The sequence below is a fragment of the Vombatus ursinus genome, unplaced genomic scaffold (assembly GCF_900497805.2).
Source record: "Vombatus ursinus unplaced genomic scaffold, bare-nosed wombat genome assembly UNPS02014821.1, whole genome shotgun sequence".
Classification (NCBI taxonomy): Eukaryota; Metazoa; Chordata; class Mammalia; order Diprotodontia; family Vombatidae; genus Vombatus; species Vombatus ursinus.
This window is the reverse complement of record NW_020954599.1, coordinates 15,194,861-15,218,218: the sequence shown is the minus strand read 5'-3', so window position 1 is coordinate 15,218,218 and position 23,358 is coordinate 15,194,861. Positions and strand designations below refer to the sequence as shown.

General features: G+C 37.7%; 1 protein-coding gene across 8 annotated transcripts in view; it reads left to right on the top strand.

Annotated features, from left to right (window-relative positions):
* Positions 1-23,358, top strand: part of COL25A1 (collagen type XXV alpha 1 chain) — a 556,443-nt gene that overhangs the window by 275,432 nt on the left and 257,653 nt on the right. For all 8 annotated transcript variants that reach the window (XM_027837340.1, XM_027837336.1, XM_027837339.1 and 5 more), the window contains exon 3: positions 23,208-23,252. In XM_027837340.1, the coding sequence (XP_027693141.1) occupies positions 23,208-23,252 (45 nt within the window). The remainder of the gene's footprint in view (positions 1-23,207; positions 23,253-23,358) is intronic.

Below are 23,358 nucleotides of genomic sequence, written 5' to 3'. Positions count from 1 at the left end.
TTTGATCCTGGAGGTGATGGAGAGTCACTGGAGTTTATTGAATAAGGGGTGACATGGTCTGACCTGAGCTTTAGGAACATCATTTTATTTTATTTTTTTAATGATTTATTTTTAGTTTTCAGCATTTGCTTTTATAAGATTTAGAGTTCTAAATCCCCCCTCCCCGCTCCTTCCTTACCAAGACAGCGTGCAATCTGATATAAGCTACACATGATGATCATATTAAACTTATTTAGGTACATCATTTTAGTGGCTGAATAGAGGATGGCTTGGAGTGGGGAGAGACTTGAGGCAGGCAGAGCCACCAGCACGCTATAGCAGTAAGGATTGGAGCAATGAGGATCTGCTCTAGAGTGGTGGCGGCATCAGAGCAGAGAAGGAGGCATATCTGGGAGATGTCGCAAGGGTGAAATGGACAGGCTTTGGCAACATCTTGGATATGGAGGAATGAGAGATAGTGAGGAGCCCAGAGGTAATGAGTTTAACCTGGGTGTAGAGATTTCTTGATTTAAAAAGAAAGGCTATGATATCAGTAACAGACTATCATGTATTTGATTGAAAAGATCTATGAAATTTTATGTGGAAAATGAACCTTGGATGCTGGGGGGGGGGCGGTCCCTGAATGCCTAATTATAACTTTTTAACTCAGTTTTTGAATTTGCATCTCAAAATCTTGAGAATTTCTGCACCAGTCCTTGGGATTAAACATGTACTAAACTTAGTGAGACACTCCATAACTAATGTGTATTCACTCAAATCTACCAATATTATAAAAGAGTTTAAAAACATATTTTAGTCAATTTTCTTTTATTTTCAGTTTAAAATTCTCTCCCTTCCCTTACCCCCTTTTCCACCCATTGCAAAGGCAAGAAATACAAAATCTCTTACAAGTATGAAGTCATGCAAAACAGATTTTCCATTAGTCATGTTTTTAAATATAGTGGGGATGATGGTGATAATAATGATAACATTTTAAAAAGTCAAAACTTTGCAGCTAGCTATTGGATTAGTGATGGAGAGACCTAATTGATATAGGACTAGCAATGATTCAATTGAAATGTCAGTACCTCCTCCCACTTTCTAGGAACAAAAAATCTTAGAATTTTCTTTGATTCCTATATGTTTTTCATCTCCCACATCCAACCAGCCATTGTTTCATCTTTGACTCTGAAACATCTCTGTGGCTAGAATTTTTATCTTTTCCCATTTCCATCAATACCTTAATTTCTTTACATCTAGACTGACAGGATAGTGCCTCTCAAAAAGTCTTTCTACCTGCAATTTCTTACATCTGTCAAGTTAACCCTCCGTACAGTCTACTTTCTTTGGGTCATTCACTTGAATTTGAATGCCCAAGCTCCAGTGAAGTGACTCTCTGAGTCCACGTTCAGTAGCTTGGCACTGAGACCTTGAGAAACAACATTTCAAGTCAATAAGCATTCATTAAGCACTATATGACATTCAAGGCAGTGTTGGATTTTGGAATACAAAGAAAAAAAAAGGAACACCTGCCGTCAAGGTGCTCAAGTAATATTCATGCAAGTGTCCTCTGTGAAGTCTTTCCTACCATTTCAACATCTCTTTGAATTACTGAAGCAATTCAAGTCTGGGCTCCACATGTTTTCTTGCCTGTATCTCTCATTGCCTTCGTATTTAATGTGAGTGCATTATCTCCAGGAGTGAAGATTGTCATCTCCTTAAGGGCAGGACTGCATCCTTCCCTCTCTTTTTCATCATGCGATGCATAGTACATTTTGGCTGACATGGCTATCACTTAGAAACCAGGCAACATGTGAAGTGGTTGCCTTTCTTGCAGTTATCTAGAGGATAAATACCTTGAATCACATATCTTGGTGGTAATACTCTTCCTTAAGGAGTCACAGTAGATTTAATGAGTTTCTGCTATTAATGCTTATGAAATCATCTCGGCAAGTAGGGTAGATCGTCAAATCGGAATGGAGTTGGAGGCATTCACTCTCAAACATGTGTATTATATTCATATGATTCTGTGTGCCAACAGCTAGTAAAGTTCTAATTCTCTCATTTGTGGGGAAAAATTGAGCAGCCCTTTTTTACAGGCATATTCTTGCCCGGAGCAGTGTAATACCCATTGAAGAAAATAATTTGACCTCACATGAAGTACCTGTGCCTGTGTGAAGCCCTGTTGCTCACACTCTAAATGCTGTGTGTGTGCCATGAAGGCATGCCAGGGTGCACGTGTTATGGCAAAGACCCAAGCTAATGATGCATTGAAAATGGAGGTCATGTTACAGGAACATAAAGTGCTCCCTGATTGTGTGCTCCTATTATTTCACAGTGCTGCCTTCCAACTAGAATGTGACCATTCCTACTGGCTTTGCAAAGTTTGTTGCATCAACATGCACTCTGCAATGCCCCAAGGCTGCTTTTTTGGCCATGTTTTAGCACTGCCATATTGCTTTTTTTTAAAAAAAAAAATGTTTTTTTATAAACAAATGACTATCTGATTTCAAGACATTTACTCTATATCCTGAAGTGGTGACCCTTGACCTTTCACCCCCAAATACATTGATTTATGTTGGTCAGCTGCAGAGAGCCAGCACTCTCCTTTAACAGGTGGGGCTCCATGACTCTCTTGGAGGCTGATTGGTGTTTTGCATTTGGCCTTATACAAAGTATTTAGTGGCCTCTGACATACATCCAAACTTTTGCTAGGTTCTGAGGTTTCCTTGAGAGTTAGAATAAAATTTGCCAGATGGAAGGCCCTGTGAAAAACTCTGTGTGTGTGTGTATGTGTGTGCGTGTGTGTATGTAAGCATTTCCTTATTATATGAGGTCATAGGAGTGTTTGCCTGCTGAATGAGAGCATTCTTCAGAGTTCATGTTAGAACCTATGCTGTGTGTAACGGACACTCAAGTTTGTGGTGAACATGTCTGAAAGTGTGTTTCACATGCTTTCAAATTTTACTTCTACAGTTTCATTGGAACAGGTCTACTTGTGGTGTGATGGATATAACAGCAGCAAAGTGCCAAAAATTATTATGTATTCTTATGGGGAAACATTTTATTCATATAAAACTAGTCATAATATTTCTATGTTCTGGGGAATTTTCCTGTCAAGATTAATTTGCAATTTAACAATAAGGAAACAATTGTGTATGGCCTTAAAAAGGCAGTAAAACTTAGTGTGATGGGATTCCTAGTGTTTTTTTTTTTTTCTTCAGTGAGCAAATGGGAAAAGTTTTGCTGGTGAGGCAGCATGGCATTTTCTCTTCTGTAAAATCAGGATCATAATAGTGCCAATATTACAGGGTTGTTAAGATCAAAAGGGAAAATTGCAAACTTTGAAATGGTATAATTATCAGTTATCATCATCATCATCATCACCACCACCACCACCACCACCACCACCACCATTATTATTTAAGTATTTTCTATAGAGAGCTTATCTCACTTTCCCTTTGTGGATGACCCCATTTTGTTTTCAGGGAGGGCTTATGTTATCCTGTGGCAACATCTTTATCTCAAACATCTCTGAATATATTCTTGCAGAGGCTGTCCTCTTCTGGAATGCCCTCCCTCACCTCGACCTCATGGAAACTGTAGCTCCTTTCAAGGCTCAGTCATTATGTTCCACACAAGACTCTTTCTTATCTCCACTTTCCTTCTTTCACTACTGCTCTCTCCTTTCCCCTCACCAAAATGACTCCATCTTTAGTTTGTGTGTGTTTTGTATTTTTGAGCCAATGTGACATGATGAATAGAGAGCTAGAATCAGGAGACTTGAGTTCAAATCCTGCCTCTGACTTATATTGGCTACATGACCCTGGGTAAGAAGTCAACTCTCTGTGTCCCAGGTGACTCTTTAGGAGTCTCCAAAGCAGATATGAATTGGAGGAGAGAGTTGAAGGAACTCAACTGGAATTCCTTGCTCCAGTGAATTTTTAGGTCTGGACCCCCTCACATATACAATCCCAAATAGAATATGAAAAGTTTATTGGAGAAAAAGCATGACAAAACCATATAAATACCTTGAAAATATTTCATATTTGTATTACTGCCTCTAGGTGGGACAGGTTCTAATGCTAGATCATGAGCAAATTGAAATCCTAGTCCAGAAACTTACTAGCTGTGTGATCCTGTGCAAGTCACTTAACTTTTTTCAGACTCAGTTTTTTCATCTCTAAAATGGGGATAATAATAGCACCTACTTGTCAGGGCTGTTATGAGGATCAAATGAGATAATACTTATAAAGTCCTTTGAAAATCTTAAAGCTCTATATAAATGCTATTATTGTGGTTGTGATTATTCTTACTTAGTACACAGACTGATTCATTTTTTCTCTTTGTATGTCTACTAATCAGTACTGTGTTATGTGTATATATATATCTATATAGTATGTGTGTATATATGTGTGTATACATACACATATACATAAACACACATATATACATACATACATGTATATTGTATATTTACATATATGCATACACACAGACACACACAGAGAAACATAGACACACACACACACACACACACATATATATATTATATATATATATATATATATATATATATATATGTGAGATGGTCTTTTGGATAAATGGGTTTGTTGAATAGAATAAAATGCAATGTGTCCTTTAGCCAACAAAACAGAGAAAATAGCAGTTCTTATTCTTTGGTAGAAAGCTGAATTAAAATAAAGCACTTGAGAAACCAGAAGCAATGCTGAAAACATCACTAGTGACATCATAACCAATTCTATTAAAATGTTTGTGAGACCCTATTGACATCACTCAACAGCTAGTAACCTATGTACCTATGATAGGTAACTAACCAGCTAGTTGTTTTTGTTTAGTTGCTTTCCATCATGTTTTGTGACCCCATTTGGGGTTTTCTTGGCAATTCAATTTCCTTGGAGTGGTTTGCCATTTCCTTCTCCAGCTCATTTTACAGATGAGGAAACTGAGGCAAATGGGGTTAAGTGACTAGAGCATTTTTAGACACTTACCATGTGCTAGGCATTGTGGTAAGTAGTAGGGATGTAAACATAAGGATCCATGACAGCCCCTGCCCTCAAGGAACTCACAAGAATTCAAAAGGGGGGAGATAACTTATGAGTTATAGGGGGAGCATGAAAAGGAGCCAAAAATTTCAGCAACATGCTGAGGAGATTATAGAGAACTAACATGGAGGCTTATTTCCAGGCAAGGTGAGGCAAAAGCTCATTTACCAAAGCCCTGGTTCCCATGATGGAAGAATATGAGGACTGTAGCTGAATTGCAGGTAGTGTGGTCTAGAGACGGCCAAAAGGTTTTGTAGAAATACTTAATTCTTTTTATAGGAACAATAACAATTAGCCTAGAGTTGTGTTAGAAACCCCTGGCAAGAGGAATGGACCAAATATGGTTAGAGTAAAAGGAGACGTATTTTTATTTTGTAATATGCTTCATATAAAAATAAGAGAAGGTAAAAATCATTTTTAGAAAAGTTATTTTACCCTAGATATGGGAGGAGAAAACAAAAAAATATGTAAAATCTGTTGAATAATCAGAGAATAATGCAGGTATTTGAATATTTCCTTTCATTTTTACATAATATTTCTGGGCTTTCTGCCTTTTTTGTTTTTTTTTTTTTGGTCTAGAAGAAAGAATAATGGTGACAGGCTTGGGAGAAGGGAAAGAACACAACTGCTAAAGAGATTGAGTCCAACTTAATTTGGATACTATGGGGCAGGAAACTCAGTAAATGGGGTAAATATTTTTTAAAAAGCTTATTATATAGTGACAGTTAATTTCCTCTTCTTCGCCTTAACCTAAAATTTTACTTGAGTCAACAAAATTACTTAGAGCATAAATTACCAAGTAGACATCTTATCACATTCATATATCACTGGAACTTCCCTATAATGCCATTTGCCGTAGATTAGAATTTACTCTAAGTGGGTTAGCGTTAGATTGCTTCCAAGGGTTTCAGTTACAGAAATGCTTAAAGGACTTTATAAGGTAGTTTTGTCTACAAGGCATTTGTGTGACATAGATAGAGAAAACAACTTACTAATATGTCTTTGAAGTATGTATAAGTTCGTTCATTTAATAAATATTTAGCATTGTTCCATATAAGGCAGTTAGGTGGCCCATTGGATAGAGTACCAGACCTGGAGTCAGGACGATTTATCTTCCTGAGTTCAAATCTGGCCTCAGAAACTTACTGACTATGTGACCCTGGGCAAGTCACTTAAGCCTGTTTGTATCAGTTTCCTTATCTGTAAAATGAATTGGAGAAGGAAATGGCAAACCATGCCAGTATTTTTGCCAATAAAACCTTAAATGGGGTCATGAGAAGTCATACATGACTGAACAACAAGAAATGAAAAATTGTCCCACATATAGGTCTGTGTTCTATGCTGTAGAGGAGTCTAAGGAAGTATTTGTCTGCCCTTTTCCTACAAGAGGTGTAGTCATAAGGATAAGAATTGGGATTAGACCTGTGATTTCATTAGTAAAAGAAACCCGTATCTCAGATGAAGAAAATCCGTTTACTAATACAGGTCAGAACCTTCAGAAACTTACAGTATAAGGTAGTTGTCTAGCAGTGGTATCAGACTCAGAAATGTGGGCCACTAAACCTTCCATATGGATCTCTGCAGACCACATATTAACTTAGAAAATCATATATTAACATTATTTATGTTTTATTGTATTTTCATTTATTTTGTTAAGTATTTCCCAAATATATTATAATCTGGTTCAGGCCATGTATTTGACACCTTTGATCTAGAGCGCTGAAAATGGAAAGGATTTGTCCAGGGTCACACAGCCAGTACTTGTCAGAGGTGCTCCTGGAATCTAGGCTGGTCTTCTTAACTCTGAGGCTGATCATCTAACCACTAAGCCATATTGTAAAGATACCATAGCCACAGGCTCACGATTATGGGGCTGGAATCGACCCAAGACACCATCTGAACCAATTCTCTTATTTTATAGATGAGGAAATGAGTCCAAGGAGAGGAAGTGATTTGCCCAAGGTCACACAGGTAGTAAATGGCAGTCAGGTTTTGGACTCTAGATCCACGTCCGTAATTTCAGCACCCTGACCACTGTACCGTGTTTCCTCAATCTAGTTGGAGGAGATGGGATGTACAGAGAAAAGATAAATAACTACACTGGAAAATGTAGAATTTAATGGCCAGATGTATAGAATAGAAAAATAATAGTGCTTGCATTCAGAGGAAAAAGTGATTGCTGTGGATTGGTAAGGTCGGAGATGGCTTCATGGGAAAGTTGAGAATTTTAAGATTGACTTAAGAAAGGTTAAGATTTTTTTTTTATTTTGATCAGTCAAAAGATCATGTTCCAAGTACTGTGCTTAATTAAGTCCTTGGGAATACAAAGAAAGAAATACAAATGTGGCCCCTGCCCTCAAGGAACTCCCATTCCAATGGGGGAGAAAATGTAAATAACTGGGTACAAATACAGAGTAGATAGAAGGTGATCAGGTCATCTCAGAGGAGAAGGTGTGGGGTTAGGAAAGGGACCAGGAAAGCCCTCCTACAGAATACCAGAGCTGAACTGAAGGAAGCGAGTGAAAATGAGAGGCAGAAGTGAGAATGGTGTAGGGGCCAGCCAGTGCCAATGCATACATAATAAAAAGAAGAATAAGAATTACTCGAATCTACCTTTCTAGTCTTAATATTTATTATTTCCTTTCATACACTCTTTGGTCCAACAAAAATGGCCTTCTTTCTGTTCCTCACACTTAGCATTCCATCTATCATCCCTCTGCCTTCTCCCAGGCTGTCACTCATGATAGCAATGAACTCTCTCCTCACCTCTGCCTTATAGAGTGAGAGGTGGAAAAGAGAGAATAACATGGAAAATGGGTCTTGAGGTTGGAATAAGAAACAGCAAAAACAAAGACAGGAAGACAGGGATGAACAAGTGTGTTCTGGTAACAGTGAATGGAGAAGTGGTGGGTCTGTATTGGGGAGTAAAGAGAAATGTCATTGAACCTGGGATATTGAGGAATTTGGATTTTTATCTCTCTGTTAATGGGGAACCATTGAAGGTCTTGAGCAGAGAAATAATGCAATAAAAACATTGTTTTTGGAAGATTAAACTGGCAATAGTGTACATGGTGATTGGAGGTAAGAGAGCCTGGAGGCTAAGATCAGCTATTGTGATATTCTAAGAGTGCAGTAGTAATGGCCTTAACTAGGGTGGTACTAGTAGGAATTGCTTGAAGGAAGAACTGAATTAGGTGATGATCTTGTAGATTTAATTTTATTTTTCCAATGAACAAAAAAATATTTCTCTCTTTTTTGCCTCCCCATTCCATTGAGAAAAATGGAAAAAAAACACAAAACCCTTATAACAAATAAGCATAGTCAAGTAAAACAAATTCCCACATTGGCCATGTCCAAAAATCTTTGTCTCATTTTACATCTCATATCCATTATCTCTCTGCCAGGAGGTGGGCACAACACTTAATCATCTATCTCCTAGAACCATGATTGACCAATGCATTGATCAGAGGTCTTAAATCTCAAGTTTCTTTGTCTTTAGAATGTTTTATCGTATAAATTGTTCCCCTGGTTCTACTCTCTTCACTCTGTATCAGTTCATATAAGTCTTCCTAAATTTCTGGAAGAGACATTGCAAAAAAAAAAAAAAGACATTAACTATGGAAACCAACAAGGGAGGGGAATCAAATGTAATTCTGAAGTTTCTTTCAAGCCTGAGTTGAATGAAAACAGAAGTAGAAAAGTCAGGCAATGGAACCAACTTTGGGAAGGAAATAATGAGTTTTGATATGTTCTCTGGACAGAAGAGGTTCTAATTACCATGTACAAATAAATGGACTTATTGACCAAATTGGAGAAAAATAATTTAAAGCCATTTAAAATTGGAATTATTTATTCATCCTCAGGTTAAAGTATACCAAGGGGGAACCTAGTCTCATTCCTTGTCTTTCCAAATCCTCAAAGCCAAATTCTCAAGTCATAAATTTGGATTTAAGTAAAAGGTTGATGCATAAGTTTGCATCAAAATGACCTTTTAAAAATGAGATGGTATTTTAATTGGTTTTGAGTAGTCCTTAATGTTATGTGCTTTTGCTAGTTTGGGGAGGGCCGATTGGTCCATTCAGAAAGAAAGATGCCTATTTAGGCCAATATTTAGAGATGGTTATAATGACCCTTACACACATACTGTTACATGAATACACCTGTCACCCCACGTATATGTTCACTGTGTCTCTAAAAATAAGAAAGGACTTTGATGTGTTTGGGAAAGGGAATCATAGCAGTTCTCAAGTATTTAATGAGCTCACATATGGAAAAGGAATTAGATTTGTTCTGCTGGGCCCCAGAGGGCAGAACCAGGAGCAGCAGGAGGAAGTTTCAGTGAGGCAAATTTTGGCTTGAGATATGGAAACACTTCCTAACAGCTAGAAGCATTCAGAAGTGCAGTCACTTACTTTTGGGACATAATGGGGTTCCACCTCATTGGAGCAGAGACTATATGTTTTTTTCTGCTTATATCCCCAGAACCAAGCACAGTGCTTGGCATATAGCAAGAGCTTAATAATTGCTTTTTCATTCCTTCCTTCCTTCCTTCCTTCATTCAAACAGAAGTTGAATGAGTCTTTGTTGAAATGTTGTATAGAAGCATCTTGTTCAGTAAGAGTTGGAATAGATGGCCTGAGATCTCTTCTCTCTTAGATTCTGTGATTCTCAAAAAATAGGAGGTTTCCTTTAAGCTTTGTGAGCTAGCTTGCTAAATTCTTGTAGATAATGTCCTATAGTTTCATAATTAAAAATATTACTGCAGCCTCTTATTAAGACTCTTTATAAATGGATTTAAGTACCTCTTCTGTGCTAGGCATTGTGGTGGGTACTAGGAATACAAAGACACAAGCAATTAGTTTCTGCTCTCAAGAAGACTCTTTTCTACTTGGTGAAAATAACATGTACCTAGATAATTATATAGGGCAGTTAGGTGGCACAATGGATAAACCTCTGGGCCTGGAGTCAGAAAGACTTGGGTTTAAATCCAATTGCAGACACCTGCTAGTTTTGTGACCATGGGCAAATTACTTAACCCTGTTTGCCTCAGTTTCCTCATCTATAAAATGGGCTGGGGAAGGAAATGGCAAACCACTCCAGTATTTTTCTCAAGAAAACCCCAAATGAGAGTTTTCCCCCTGAAAGATTATATCTAATTTTGCTGGATAGGTGATTCTTGCTTGTAATTCTAGTTCCTTTGCCTTCTGGCATATCATATTCCAAGCCCTCTGATTCTTTAATGTGGAAGCTGCCAAATCCTGCGTGATCTTGACTGCATCTCCACAATATTTGAATTGTTTCTTTTTGGATGCTTGCAGTACTTTCTCCTTGATCTGTGAGCTCTGGGATTTGGATATGACTGGGAGTTTTTATTTTGGAATCTCTTTCAGACAGTGATCAGTGGATTTTTTTCAATTTATATTTTGCCCTCTGGTTCTAATATATCAGGAAAGTTTCCTTTGATAATTTATTGAAAGATATTGTCCAGGTTTTATTTTTTATTATGGCTTTCAGGTAGTCCAATAATTCTTATATTATCTCTCCTGGAACTATTTTCTAGGTCAGTTGTTTTTCCAATGAGAATTTTCACATTTTCTTCTATTTTTTTTTTTACATTTTTGATTTTGTTTTATTGTATCTTGATGTCTCATAGAGTCATTAGCTTCCACTTGCTCAATTCTAATTTTTAAAGAATTATTTTCTTCAGTGAGCTTTTGCTCTTCCTTTTCCATTTGGCTAACTTTATTTTTTAGGGAATTATTTTCCTGAGTAAAATTTTGTATCTCTTTTCCCATGCTATTGAGTCTTTTTCATGATTCTCTTGCATCAATCTTATTTCCTTCCCCGGTTTTTCTTCTATTTCTCTAATCTGCTTTTTAAAATCCTTTTTAAGCTCTTCCAGGAATTCTTTTTGGGCCTGAGACCAAATTACATTTTTCTTTGAGGCTTCATATGTAGCCATTTTGACATTATTGTCCTTTTCTAAGTTTATGCCTTTATACTTTAGTAATTTTCTATAATCAAGTTTCTTTTTTTTTTTGCTCACTTTTTTTTCTATCTCTTTTTGTGACTTGGTGTTTTTATGTGAGAATTGAGCTCTGGTCCTGTACTGTCCCAAGCTTTTTGTGTTGGGGCTTGGGGGTCTTACTGTTGGCTTTCACTGGGCTTCAGAGCTTAGCTGTTTGCTTTCACTGGAGGGTAGGCTACCCTTCTGGCTTGTACTGGGGGGTGGGGCCTCCCTGCTGGCCTTCCCTGGGTGTGGGTTTTAGTTGCTGGCCTGCTCCAGGAGTGGGGCCCTGCTGCTGGGTTGCTATGGAAACAGGGCTTCTCTGAGAGCAGGCTACAGGGGTGAGATCTCACTGTTGGCCAGTTCTCTGGTAGGGCTTCACTACTGGTCAGCAGTGAGGTCAAGGCCTTGTTGGTGGCTTATGCTGGGGGTGGCATTGCTGGGTGGGGACATGCTGTGCCACACAGACTGCTTACTTGCCTAGGGGGCTACTGGCTTTCAGGAGGGCAGACCCTCACTAGTGGATTGCCCCAGGCTTGGAACTTTGCTTCAGGGCCCTTGCTGTGAGGCTGGGGGCTGCTGCCGCTGCTCCTAGACCTCAGTCTGCTCCCATCTTAGTGAGACAGACCTTTCCTGCCATGCTAGGAAGCTGCTTCCCTGCTCCTAGACCAATTCTGAGGTGGTTTTCTAATTGTTTGGAGGGGAATTAGGGAGATCTTCAGAAATACCTTTCTCTTTTCTTTTATCCTAGCATGATGCATTAAGTTTCAGTCACCATTCTCATGACACAGTCTGTGGTCTGACAAAGTAATCCATTTGTTTTCTTATGCACGTACCCCTGCCGTCTCTCTGTCTGTGTGTCTCCTCTTTTCTATCCCTTTCACATACTCACGTCCAACCCAAGCCATCGTGATATATCACCTTCTGTATCATGGGGTAAAACATTCTGCTGCTGTAATAATGAAACATTTTCTGTGTGGGAGAAGAATGATACAAATAACAACTGTGCCACATCCGACCTCATTAAAGTCAATGAACTGCAGCATTGAGTTGTTTGTGGTCTTGAGCAATTTCTGAAGCAAATTCTATTATTTTGAACATCTAAATATAGAAAATGGAAGCAAGGAGTACCTCTGGCATGCTGGAGTCTCTTTTTATCTGGGAATAAAACTTTATATAAAACATAAAACCAACAAAAATTATCCAGTACACTTAATTTTGAAAATTCTCATTTTATCATGAATTCAACTTTGCTCCCCACATATTCTCATGGGATGCTCCAATGGTCTAAGACGTAGAGTTATTCCATTTCTGGTCATAAGAAAACCTCATTTCCAAAGCTTCCGTTGATTTCCGAGGGCACTTGAAATATTTTGTTTAATTCTCACACTCATACTCCTAAAGGAGACTAGACATTTGGACTAACTGATGAGAAAACTGGGAGAGTAAAGAGTAAGGTGGTGGAAGAAATATATGTTGGCCCATTGTGTAATATGTAGCTAGTTTCTCAGCCCTTCTGGATATTTTCAGATCTTTCTGAGGCATGGACTTCATTGATTTCAAAAGAAGTATTAGGGTCCACCATGTGTTTGAGTCTAGTTGACCTAAATGCTATGGTGTTTAGCAACACAATCCACAGAGCACTATGTCAGGTACTATTACCAGAATGTGAAATGATATACTAGGTAAAACATTCCAAACCAGAAGAGTCTCTTATAGTTTCGCAGAAGCTCGCCTCGAAAGGGAAATGTGTACCAGTGATATCAACCTCCCCTGGACTTACCTCTTCTCAGTTACATGTTTGTAATAATTGAAAAGTTTGTGATCTTGATATTCAGGGGGAAATTTTTGCCACTTTGTGGAAATAATAATAATTTCAGGCTAGAATTTATAAAAAATCGCTGCCTACACCTTTTGAGGTTGTGGAGGGTATTACTTAAGAATACTAACAGGAAATTATAGGGAAGCAAACATAAATCTTTAGTCTCCAAGAAATGTGCCACCTGGAGACAGGGCTACTTCCCCACACTGGCAGTAAGAATTCTAATTAAGTAGAACTGTGGATGCTGTTAATGGAGCTGTATTAGTTATCAATCTTGGAAGTTGTCACTGAGAAGATAATTGAATGCAGTTCATTTTTAATCTCTTTACCCCTTAATTAACTTCAATGGGTTATGCATTTCTTCTCCTTCTCCCTTCAGTATCTATCAAAAGCTGTTTCTGCCAAGATAGAATCTATTTGATGGGTATACTTGGATATTCTATGCTAGTTTTGAGGTTGCCAGAAATTTCCTCATATATGAGATAGAAAATAGGTAAATTTGTAAAAGGAACGATGTGAAGATAGTATTGACCTGCAAGAGTTTTCATAAATACTGCATTTTGATTTGGTGCTTTTTTTTTTGTTCTTAAAATAATTGAATAAAAACATTTATTAAGTATCTACCATGTTCTTGACCTGGGGAAAAGAAATGAAACAAGACACAGTTTCTACTTTCAAATATTACACAAGTTAGTAGTGCACATAAGACAAAATTGCAAATAACTTAAAATTATATTAAGATCAATATTTTGGAGAAAACTGGACAAAGGGAATGAGAGAGTGTATCTCTGGGGACGTCAGAGAAGACTTCATGGAAGAGATGGTACTTAAGACAAGCTTTGAAGGAAGAAAAACCTTTCCACAAAAAGAGGGATGAGTTAGACAGTTTCAGGAATTGGAGGCAGCATGAAAAAGGTCACAGAAGCAGGAGAAGACAGGATAAGGCTGGAGAATTGGAAGGAGTCTGGTTTGCCTGGATCACGTAACGTATGAGGCAGACAGTATACAATAAGACCTAATAAGTTAATTGTAACCAGACTGAGAGTTTGTGTGGATGCCAGGTATGGGAGTTTGTATTTCATCCAGTAAGCCATGGGGAGTCACTGAAAGACTTTTGAGCAGGGGAGTAGTGTGGTGAGACTTGTTCATTGGAAAGATTGCTGTGAAAGAGTGATTGGAGAGGGAGACTAGAGACCAGGAGACCATGTGGGGGATTATCACAATAAAGATTTAGTGAGTCTCTGAGCTAAAGCGGTGTCAATGTGAATAAACAGGAGGAGGCATATGTGAAAGATGCTGCTGAGAGCCCAGCAGAATGCATGGAACGTGACCACTTATCGTGGGGAGGGAGGGCGAGGGAAAAGGAAGACTCACGGATAGATGACTTTTGGGCTGTGAACCTGGATGACTGGGAAGATGGCACCCAATAGAGCCCAGTAGGAATGGGAGAGCACAAGGAGTTTAGTTTTATGGGCATTTTGGTGAGTTTGAGGCACTGGCAGGGTGGCCAGCAGAAAAATGCATCAAACATTTTGGAAATGCAAAACTTTGGATTTTCTTTAGACTGCTTTTTGTGAGACTGAGAAAAAAATACAAGAGAGATGTGACTGGTCAGTTTTTCTGTGTGTATTACTCATCTTTTAGGTAAATATTATAAAATAGATTGTACTGAATGATGATGGTTCCAGAATTCAGCTGTTGACAAGCTTGTTTGCTCCACCATCTATAATTTGTTTTCATTAGTCTTTTTAAATTTAACTTATTGTAGAGATTAAATATTTTTAAAAAATATTTAAAAACTGAAAAAGACATTTAAAACAATAACTTTAATTTAAATATTGCAGTGATACTTCAATTAATTAATCCTTTGAGAACAAATCTTCATACCAAAGACATGTAGTGGGTTTTTTTTTGTCTGTTTTTTACAAATCAAATCTACATATATCATGCAGTGCAGTATTGGTCTCCATCATTTGGCTCATACCATAATGATTCCATTAAGGTGTGCGTGTGTTCCAGCACATGACAAAATGTCTGTACAACAGCTCCTATTTGACCATGTTTGAGGGTTAACAGGATGGCCACGTTGTGAAGTGGATAAAGTTTCACCTGCCTTCTCCTTGTCCAAACAGGAAAAGATCTATTATCACTCATGCTGAGTGTGATGGGCCAACTTTAGAAAACAATGTCATTTAGCAAACAGCCCTGGACTGAACGTTAAGAGACTTTGCTGTGTGCTAATTGTGTTCCTAGTGGGAATAGTGCCACTAACTAGTGAATAGTTGTTAGCAGATGACTGCCTTTCTGGGCCTTTGTTTCCTCTTGTGTAAAACAAGACCTTTGAACCTGATTGATTCATTCATTTGACAAGACAGTCAATTTAAACATTTTTTCAAAAGTAATTGATTGGGGATACAAAAATAGTCCCTGCCCTCAAGTACTTAACAAGAGTAATGTCAAATAAGACTAGAAACAGGGGACACTAAGCCATATTGAGGATCCCTGTGGGTGCATATTGTGTTAAAAATCCACATATTAACACAATCTGTGCTTAATCATGTTATTTATTTTGTTAAATATTTCCTGGTTACATTTTAATCTAGATTGGATAGAACTTGAGAGTATTGCTGGCCCATTCTTTGGGTCACGTGTTTGACACCTCTGCTTTACAATATTGGAGGGGAAATAAGACACAAATGCAGATAACCCCAATACAAAACAGAACAGGAAGGCAGCTTGACAGCAGATAGAAATCTGGCCTTGGAATCAGGAAGACTGATTCAAGTCTCATCTTTGACACAGATAAACTATGTGACCCTGGGCAAGTCATTTAACTTCCCAGTGCTTCAAGCAACTTTCTAAGACTAAAACTGTGGAGCAGGTGTTGATCTGTATTGGTAGAGGCAGTTTCCTCACTATTTTCTCTCCACCCATGAAGTCATAGGTCCAGAGTATGAAAAAGAAAAGAAAAGAAAAGAAAACCCTAAATGATGTATGAAGAAGAAAAGTTTGGGGAGAAGGGTCTTTAGTGGACAATTTGAATGAGGATTTGAGTACGTGAGAAATGTCAAATACAGCAGGAAAAATTGGGAGAAATTGCACAGAGCTTTGTATGTCAAACCTTAGGTAGAAAGGGGAAACTCAATTAAGGTTTTTGAGTAATGAAGTGATGTGATTAGAGATGTGCATTAGAATGGTTCATTTGATAGTGTTGTAGATGATAGATTGGAGGGGGTAGAGACTAGAGACAACTAGTCTGGATACTATATGATTTTAACAACAACAACAACTAACATTTATATGGTACTTCAAGGTTTGCAAAGCCCTTTACCTCACTTGATCCTCTCAACAACCCTGGCAGATAGGTGCTATTATTATTCCTATTTTACAGATGAAGAAATTGAGGCTAAGAGAGATTAAGTGACTTGCTCAGGGTCACACAGCTAGTGAGTGTCTGAGGCAGGATTCAAACTCATCTTCCTGATTCTGTCTAGCACTCTACTAGCACCGAGCCAAGTGACCTCTAGCATTCCTAAAAATTCTAAAAGTCTATGATTCTAGAGTAAATTAATTTTTCTCTCCCTCCGCACTGCTGCTTCTTAGGATCTGTAACTTTTGTCAAAGCACAGCTCACCTTCTACATGCACCCTTTCCTGATCCCCACCCCAGTTGTTACTGTGTTCTCTTGCTTAGAATTACTTCGTACAGCTTTGTATATATTGGTCTTTGCTTATTGTTACGTGCAATATGTCCTCTAAGCAATATCCTGTAAGCTTCTTGAGGGCAGAAATTGTCTTTGTTTTCCCAGCACCAAGGACAGTGCTTTACAAGTAACACCATGTGTTTGTTGAACTAAGCACTTGTATTTTCAGCTTTTTATTCCTAACTACAAGATGAAGGACTGTGCAGTGTTAAAGGAATTTCATGAGACTATAGCTTTATCACTAGAAGGGTGCTGAAAGGTATTCAGATCCAATCCTCTCATTTCTACAGAAACAGAGACCAAGATAGGTTAAGTGACTTGCCCAGGACCACCCAGGGAGTAGATAGCTGAGTCAGTATTCAAACTCATGTCTTCTGCTTCCAAATTCAATGCCCTTTTCATTGTACTATGAGGGAGGTTATAAATATCCCTGAAATCACACTATACCTAAGGCCAACTAAACAAAATTTAAATGTACTTTCAATCTTTTAGTATGATTGGCCCACAGTCCCTTCTGCTCCCCAATCCTGGTGGTCCTTACTTCTTCTGGGAAAGATTAACTGGGGACTACCATTTGTAGGTAAAGAAGTAAGAAGGGGAAAAGTTGGTGTGTTATATGGTTATCTTTCATGTTTTTTTTTTGTTAACATCTAACAGGCAGTTATATTTTTCTACTGTAACCAGCAGTATTTGATGCCTTAGTTTGCATCTTTGTGTCTTTATTTTTTCTACCCATGGAATTGGTTTTCCTAATAAAGGAGTATGTCACTGAAGCTTATCTATTCATTAACAGGAATATTAAAGCATTTGCTGAAGTACATAATGGTAACAATGCACAGCAACCTTCTTTTAGGAGACAGGGCCTTTTTTTTTTTTAATCAAGAATCATTCTATGTATCATGACAAGCTCTTAACATTCCAATTTAAAGTATTTGCTTGTAAGGGAATAGTCTAATCAATTTCATTGCCACACGTGCTCATCTCTCCTAAGCACTTAACAAAATGATATTGAATTCACTACTAAGATAATATAGAAAACCATGGAAATTCAGTTAAAAGTCAGCCCTCTACTTTCTGAAGGCACAAAATAATTCTGAAGATAATGAATCCCTAGTTAACCAAATAGGTATGTTTTCCTAGGTAAGTGGAAGGCAAGCTTAGCTGCACAGACAAGTAATGACATTTTCTTTCCCTTCCTGCACAAAGATGTAAGATACTTTAGCTAGTAATCATTAAGCATTTGTTAAGTGCTAGGTGCTAGGATATAAAGACAAAAATGAAACCATTCCTGTCCTGAAGTATTTTATATTTTATTGAGGGAGATAACATGCTCACAATAACCTTAGGAGGTTGGTGCTATTATTTCCATTTTACAGATGAGGAAACCAAGGCAGACAGAGGTTAAATGACTTGCTTAGGGTCATATACCTAATAAGTGTCTGAGGCAGGATTTGCTTTCAGATCTTCCTGAGACCAGACCTAGCACCCTATCTATTATGCCACCCAGCTATCTCAGAAGAATTAGAATAAGGTCATTTCAAATGACAATTTGCAAAAAAAAGTGTGGCTGGAAGGACCTATAGAATATTTGAAATAATGCTTTTGTTGCCTTTTAAAAAAACTTCTTATAAAACACAGATGGCCAGACCAGGTCTTTTGAGGGGTTTGGGAGAATCTGACTGGTCCACCAATATTTTTATTTCTGATGATAATGTTTCCATGTGGAAGCCCTTAGCTCCATATCCAGTTGAGTCTCCAGGGTACTAAGGCCACGTGCTACCTGTGTCTTGAACTTTTTGGAGTTTAGAAGTTGTCAGGCTTAGCAGCTCATTCTTTAAAACCAGGCAGTTCTTTATTTTCCTTGGACTTTTTAGGGGGCAGAAAATATTATAAGGGTTAAATTCTCATTGTGGTGGCAATTATGTTTTGCTCTTTGTCTGGACTATAACTTAGGGGGAATTACAATGCCTGAGGAAATGGAGACTGATCTGGTGTAATTGAGAATGATGGCCAGAAAGCCAAGAATGTTTCAAGTCTTCTACAGACTAGCTCAGTGTTTTTTTTTAAAAGGTCATTTGCTGGAAAATGTTTCATTTTTCCCACCTTCTCAATGAAAATGATAAAAAATAATATTAACCTTTCCGTCCTCTGAATTCCCACAGCATCTTATCACTACCTTTCTTAATGTAATTTTCTATTCTACTTTGTTTTATGGTACACATCAGAACTCCTCTACTAGAAAGTAATTTTGATGGGGACAAAGGACATGCCTTATTTTTGTTTGTCATATCCATAGCATCTATTCCAATGCCTTCAATGGAATTTCTGCGACTTCGTGCTCTATGGCACAGTCAATGGTCTGTGATTTGCTAGCTCACAGTAGAAGTTGAAGGGACATAGCAATAAAAGAGAATTCTGGAAGAATACCATGTCAATGAGAGGCACCTGGAGGCAAAGGCAGGGGTCCAACCAAGGGAGTAGGAGAACAAAGGCATTTAGAGGAGGTATGGAATATGAGTTAGTTGAGGTTATTATACCATGGGTGAAATAGATTGAAATTAATCTTGACATTGACATTATAAATGAAATAAGAAGAAAAAAGGAAATTTCAGCTAAATGGAATGATGGATCAAGGTTCTCTTGAATGAAGCAAATGAAGGTGTTGATGAAGTTGGTTTATTGTGCATCCAAATAAGTGTAATTTCATGGGATACTCGGTCATCCAGGATTGCAGTGTTCGTGATGAATATTTGAAAAAAGATCACAATGAAGAAAATGGAGCAGCTTCTCATTTAACATCTAAGGCAGAAGAAGAGGAGAGAGAGAAATTCTCTAAATAAGTCAATAAGATCCTGCAAATTAAATCAACATGTATTTTAATACTTAGTGAAAAGGTAGACAGAGGAGAGAATATGAAAAATATGTTAGAAAACATAGTTTGGAAGTAAGAAAGGAGAGAAGCTGGTAGATTACCCATCTATATAACCAGGAAATTGTTTTCAAGAAATTGAGTCAGAAACATTAAGACATATCAAATAACATGACTAAAAAATGAAATCAATTGTTTTGATAGACAAGAAATGACTGGTTACCAATGTGGTAATCGTTTCCAAGTCGCTCTTGATGCATGATCAGAACATTAAATTGTTAGGGCAAAGAGCAAAATCAGTAATGAAATTGAGCAAAGAATAAAAAAGAGATGTTTGCGTGCAGTTGAAGCAACTCCAACCTGATATATTTGGTAGTTGGTGCTGGGAAAACATAGCTAGCATTTCTGTAGCAGTTTAATGTTTGCAAAGAGCTTTACATATGTTATTTCATTTGATCCTCACAACAATGCTGGAAGGTAGGTGCTGTTATCCCCATTTTATAGATGAAGAAACTACAGCAGACAGAGTTTATGTGACTTGACTAGGGTCACCCAGCTAATCAGTTTCTAAGGCTGTATTTGAACTTGGGTCTTCCTGACTTGAAGTTCAGTGCTCTGTTCCCTGTACCACCTACCTCAAAATGAGAAGAAGATAAAAGGACACCCTTTCCTATGGAAATTTAATCAGTTGCCACAATGAGGCTTAGAAATTGTTAATGACTGGAGCAGCTAGGTGGTGCAGTGGATAGAAGTCAGGAGGACCGAAGTTCAAATCCAGCCTCAGACACTTGACACTTACTAGCCTAGCAAAACACACACAAAAAAACCCCCCAAAACCATAAATTGTTAATAACAGAAGAACTTGTTTCTCCCTGCCAAGTGGAAGGATATGGCAGTCAAGGACAATTATTGTTTAAAATACAAAGTAATTTAGAAAATCTTACAATGGAGGATGGATGAATATGACTAGTACTGATTTGTTTTACTGTGAGAAGCTGTGGCATTTATAGAAAGTTTCACAAGGGACTCAACTAAGCCAGATCATCCCCAGGGCATTTAAGGATGAAACAGGAAGGAGGACAATGAGGAGATTAAAAATAGAAAATGATCTCTAAGGATTACCATCACTAGCTCTTTTCTCCATCAATGTTAGGCAAGCCACAGCATTTGGACTCATATCACAATCCCCGATGTGCTGCATGAGGAAGTAGAAATAGCTCTAAAGAAAACAAAGATGGGAAGAGCAGCTGGACCAGACCAAGAATAAACAGAGGTGACAAATGGTGAGAGAGTTGAGGGCTCAAGTCTCGAGATGTCTGAAAAGGAGGAAAATGCCAAATGTTAAGAAAATAAAAATCAAAGACTTTACTATAGTCAGAAAAGGATGATCGATGAAATACAAATGAGACACATGTTCATTAAATGTGTCTGCTGCCATAATGAAAGATATCAACTATACTGTTGAAGAAGATTCCCTACAGGTGATGAGGTCCTAGAGGTGTGCATGGCTCTGAATAATATTGTGATGATTGTGACAAGCCTTCAGTATTTCAGAGTCTTTGAAATGAGCTTTATAATCATACTAAATTTTATGTTTGAACTGATTGTCTACACAAATAACCAAGAAGATAAAGAATGCCTTTTGTCCAGACCATGACATGGAAGAGATCTTATAGAATTGGTCCATCAGTGCATATGTTTTGTATAGACACTATAGAAGATTCTTTGGGGGATATGGACTAGAGTCACATAGGATAAGATGTGAAGAGGGTAAAATCTGATTTGCACATTGAATAGAATATTCATATGGACAATATAACAATTCCATCAAAGTATCTTTATCATCTAGCATAGTTCTTCATACAGTGGTCTAGCCCTAGACAGCCCTCAAGTTTTGTAGTTGCCTCTATTCATCTGACTCACATAGTATACAAATTACAGTACTGAATGGGAATACAAAGAAAGTTAAGACGGTTCCTTTCTCTTTACGAACTAGCTGGGATTATGGGGCTCAAGGAGAACTAGCACTTTTCATGTGAAGGGTTGCTGAGCCCTTTTCTGGGCTGCTCATTTATCTTTGGTATCCACCTGTCACCTCATCCTTACCTGTGGCTCCAAGAAGCTGTATTATGTAGTAGCCACATCCTGGTAAAACCGTCAGGACACAGGGTAAATCAGTTTGAGGGTAACTGATAGACCTCAAACCCTTTGGTGAGTTAGTGGGTCCCTACCCCAAACTTGTGAAGACGAGCCTCAAACCTGCTTGTAACTTAGGGGGATGTCTACCCCAAGCATGTGATGACTTCACCGTCAGAATGGTGGATGAAAACAATTTGTTCCAATGGCCATGAAGGCAGCTGAAACAGGCACTATGGAATGCTTAGCGCTTAGTCAGACACTGAAGACTCCAAGGTCATCCACTGTACCCCAGGCCATTGCCAGTCATCTTGACTTTTGTACTGCCACTGGACTTCAGTGACTCAGGAAGAGAGAATGAGGATGATGATTTTGCACAACTCTGCCTCATTTAAATCCAATTCACATGCAAGTCATCACCCATCGACCACTATTTTACCCCAACATCATGATGTCATTGGTCCTCTTCAAAAATGAAGAATGAACAAGTGTCATCATCATAAGAAAAAAATTGAGATGAAGACTTCAATAGATTCTTAAAATAGACTCATAGAATTAAAATTTAGAGAAAATTAGAGTTAGGAAGAACCTAAAATGTAATTCAGTCTTCTCATTTAAAGAAGGAGTCTTCTCTATAGCATCTCTGTCTAATGGCTATGTATCATCATCCTATCTCTGCTTAAATACTTCAAATGACAGCAGCTATTTTGTTAAGGTTGTTTCTTACACTGTCAGATGTTTCTAACAAAAGAGGCTATTTTTTGCTTGGTGATAGGAAAAATAATTATAAGCATGTATAATATTATAAAATAACTTAAAAAAGATAGGAACTTCTTTTCATGATATTTTTGACAATGGGAGACAATGAGAGTCGTTTTGTGTCATTTAGAAGGTGTGACACTTCAAACCTGAAGATCATGAATAGATTTGGGTTATCTGTGACCTGAGATTTCTTCTTCTTCATATTGGATATGTGCCAGTTATAGCCATCTCTTTGTGATACCCAGTTTTAAAAATTTGTATAAATATTTATGATTCAAATGTATAAAACAGAAAAAACTTTACTAGTTCAAATAAGTTGGTAGTAAGTCTAAATTCATGACAAATATGAATTCTAAAATAGTTTGGTAGATCTGTGATCTCATCAATGTGGGTACTCCCCTCCAAAAATGCACATTGCAACCTATCTCATCCTGTGGAATTCTTGTCCATGTCTTTTCATAAAAACAACTTATTTTATTCTTGAAAAGTGCAATGTAGTTTCTACTAAGTAGCATTTTACAGTAGTGGTCTAAACATCCATTTAATAGTGGTCTTAATGAGCCTATCTAAAATTGTAGCAATCGTGATTGGTAATTAACATCATTTTATGGAAGGCAATACTTCAGAAGGAGTGAGTTTATGTAGTACTTAAGAACCACAAGGAGGAGTAGGCTAGAGAGGATATTCAGAATAAAATATTTTAACTGTCACCAAAGGGCATCGACTTTGGTAGGACTTTCATTGTAAAGTGAAATTTTGTCTAAATGTCCATCTAGACACAAGCCTAGCATTGAGACACTTTTGAAATAAATAAACAACCTTAAAATAACAAATAACTAAGAAATCTATTTTTTTTGTTTCAGGACCTCCTGGGAAACGTGGTAAGAGGGGCAGAAGAGGAGAATCTGGTAAGTTTGAACTTTGGACTTTACCATGTAAGAATTTGATTTCTGTGTGCAGTCACCAAGAGATAGCCATCTCTTCCTATTATATTCTTTTGCTGTGTTGTTTTAG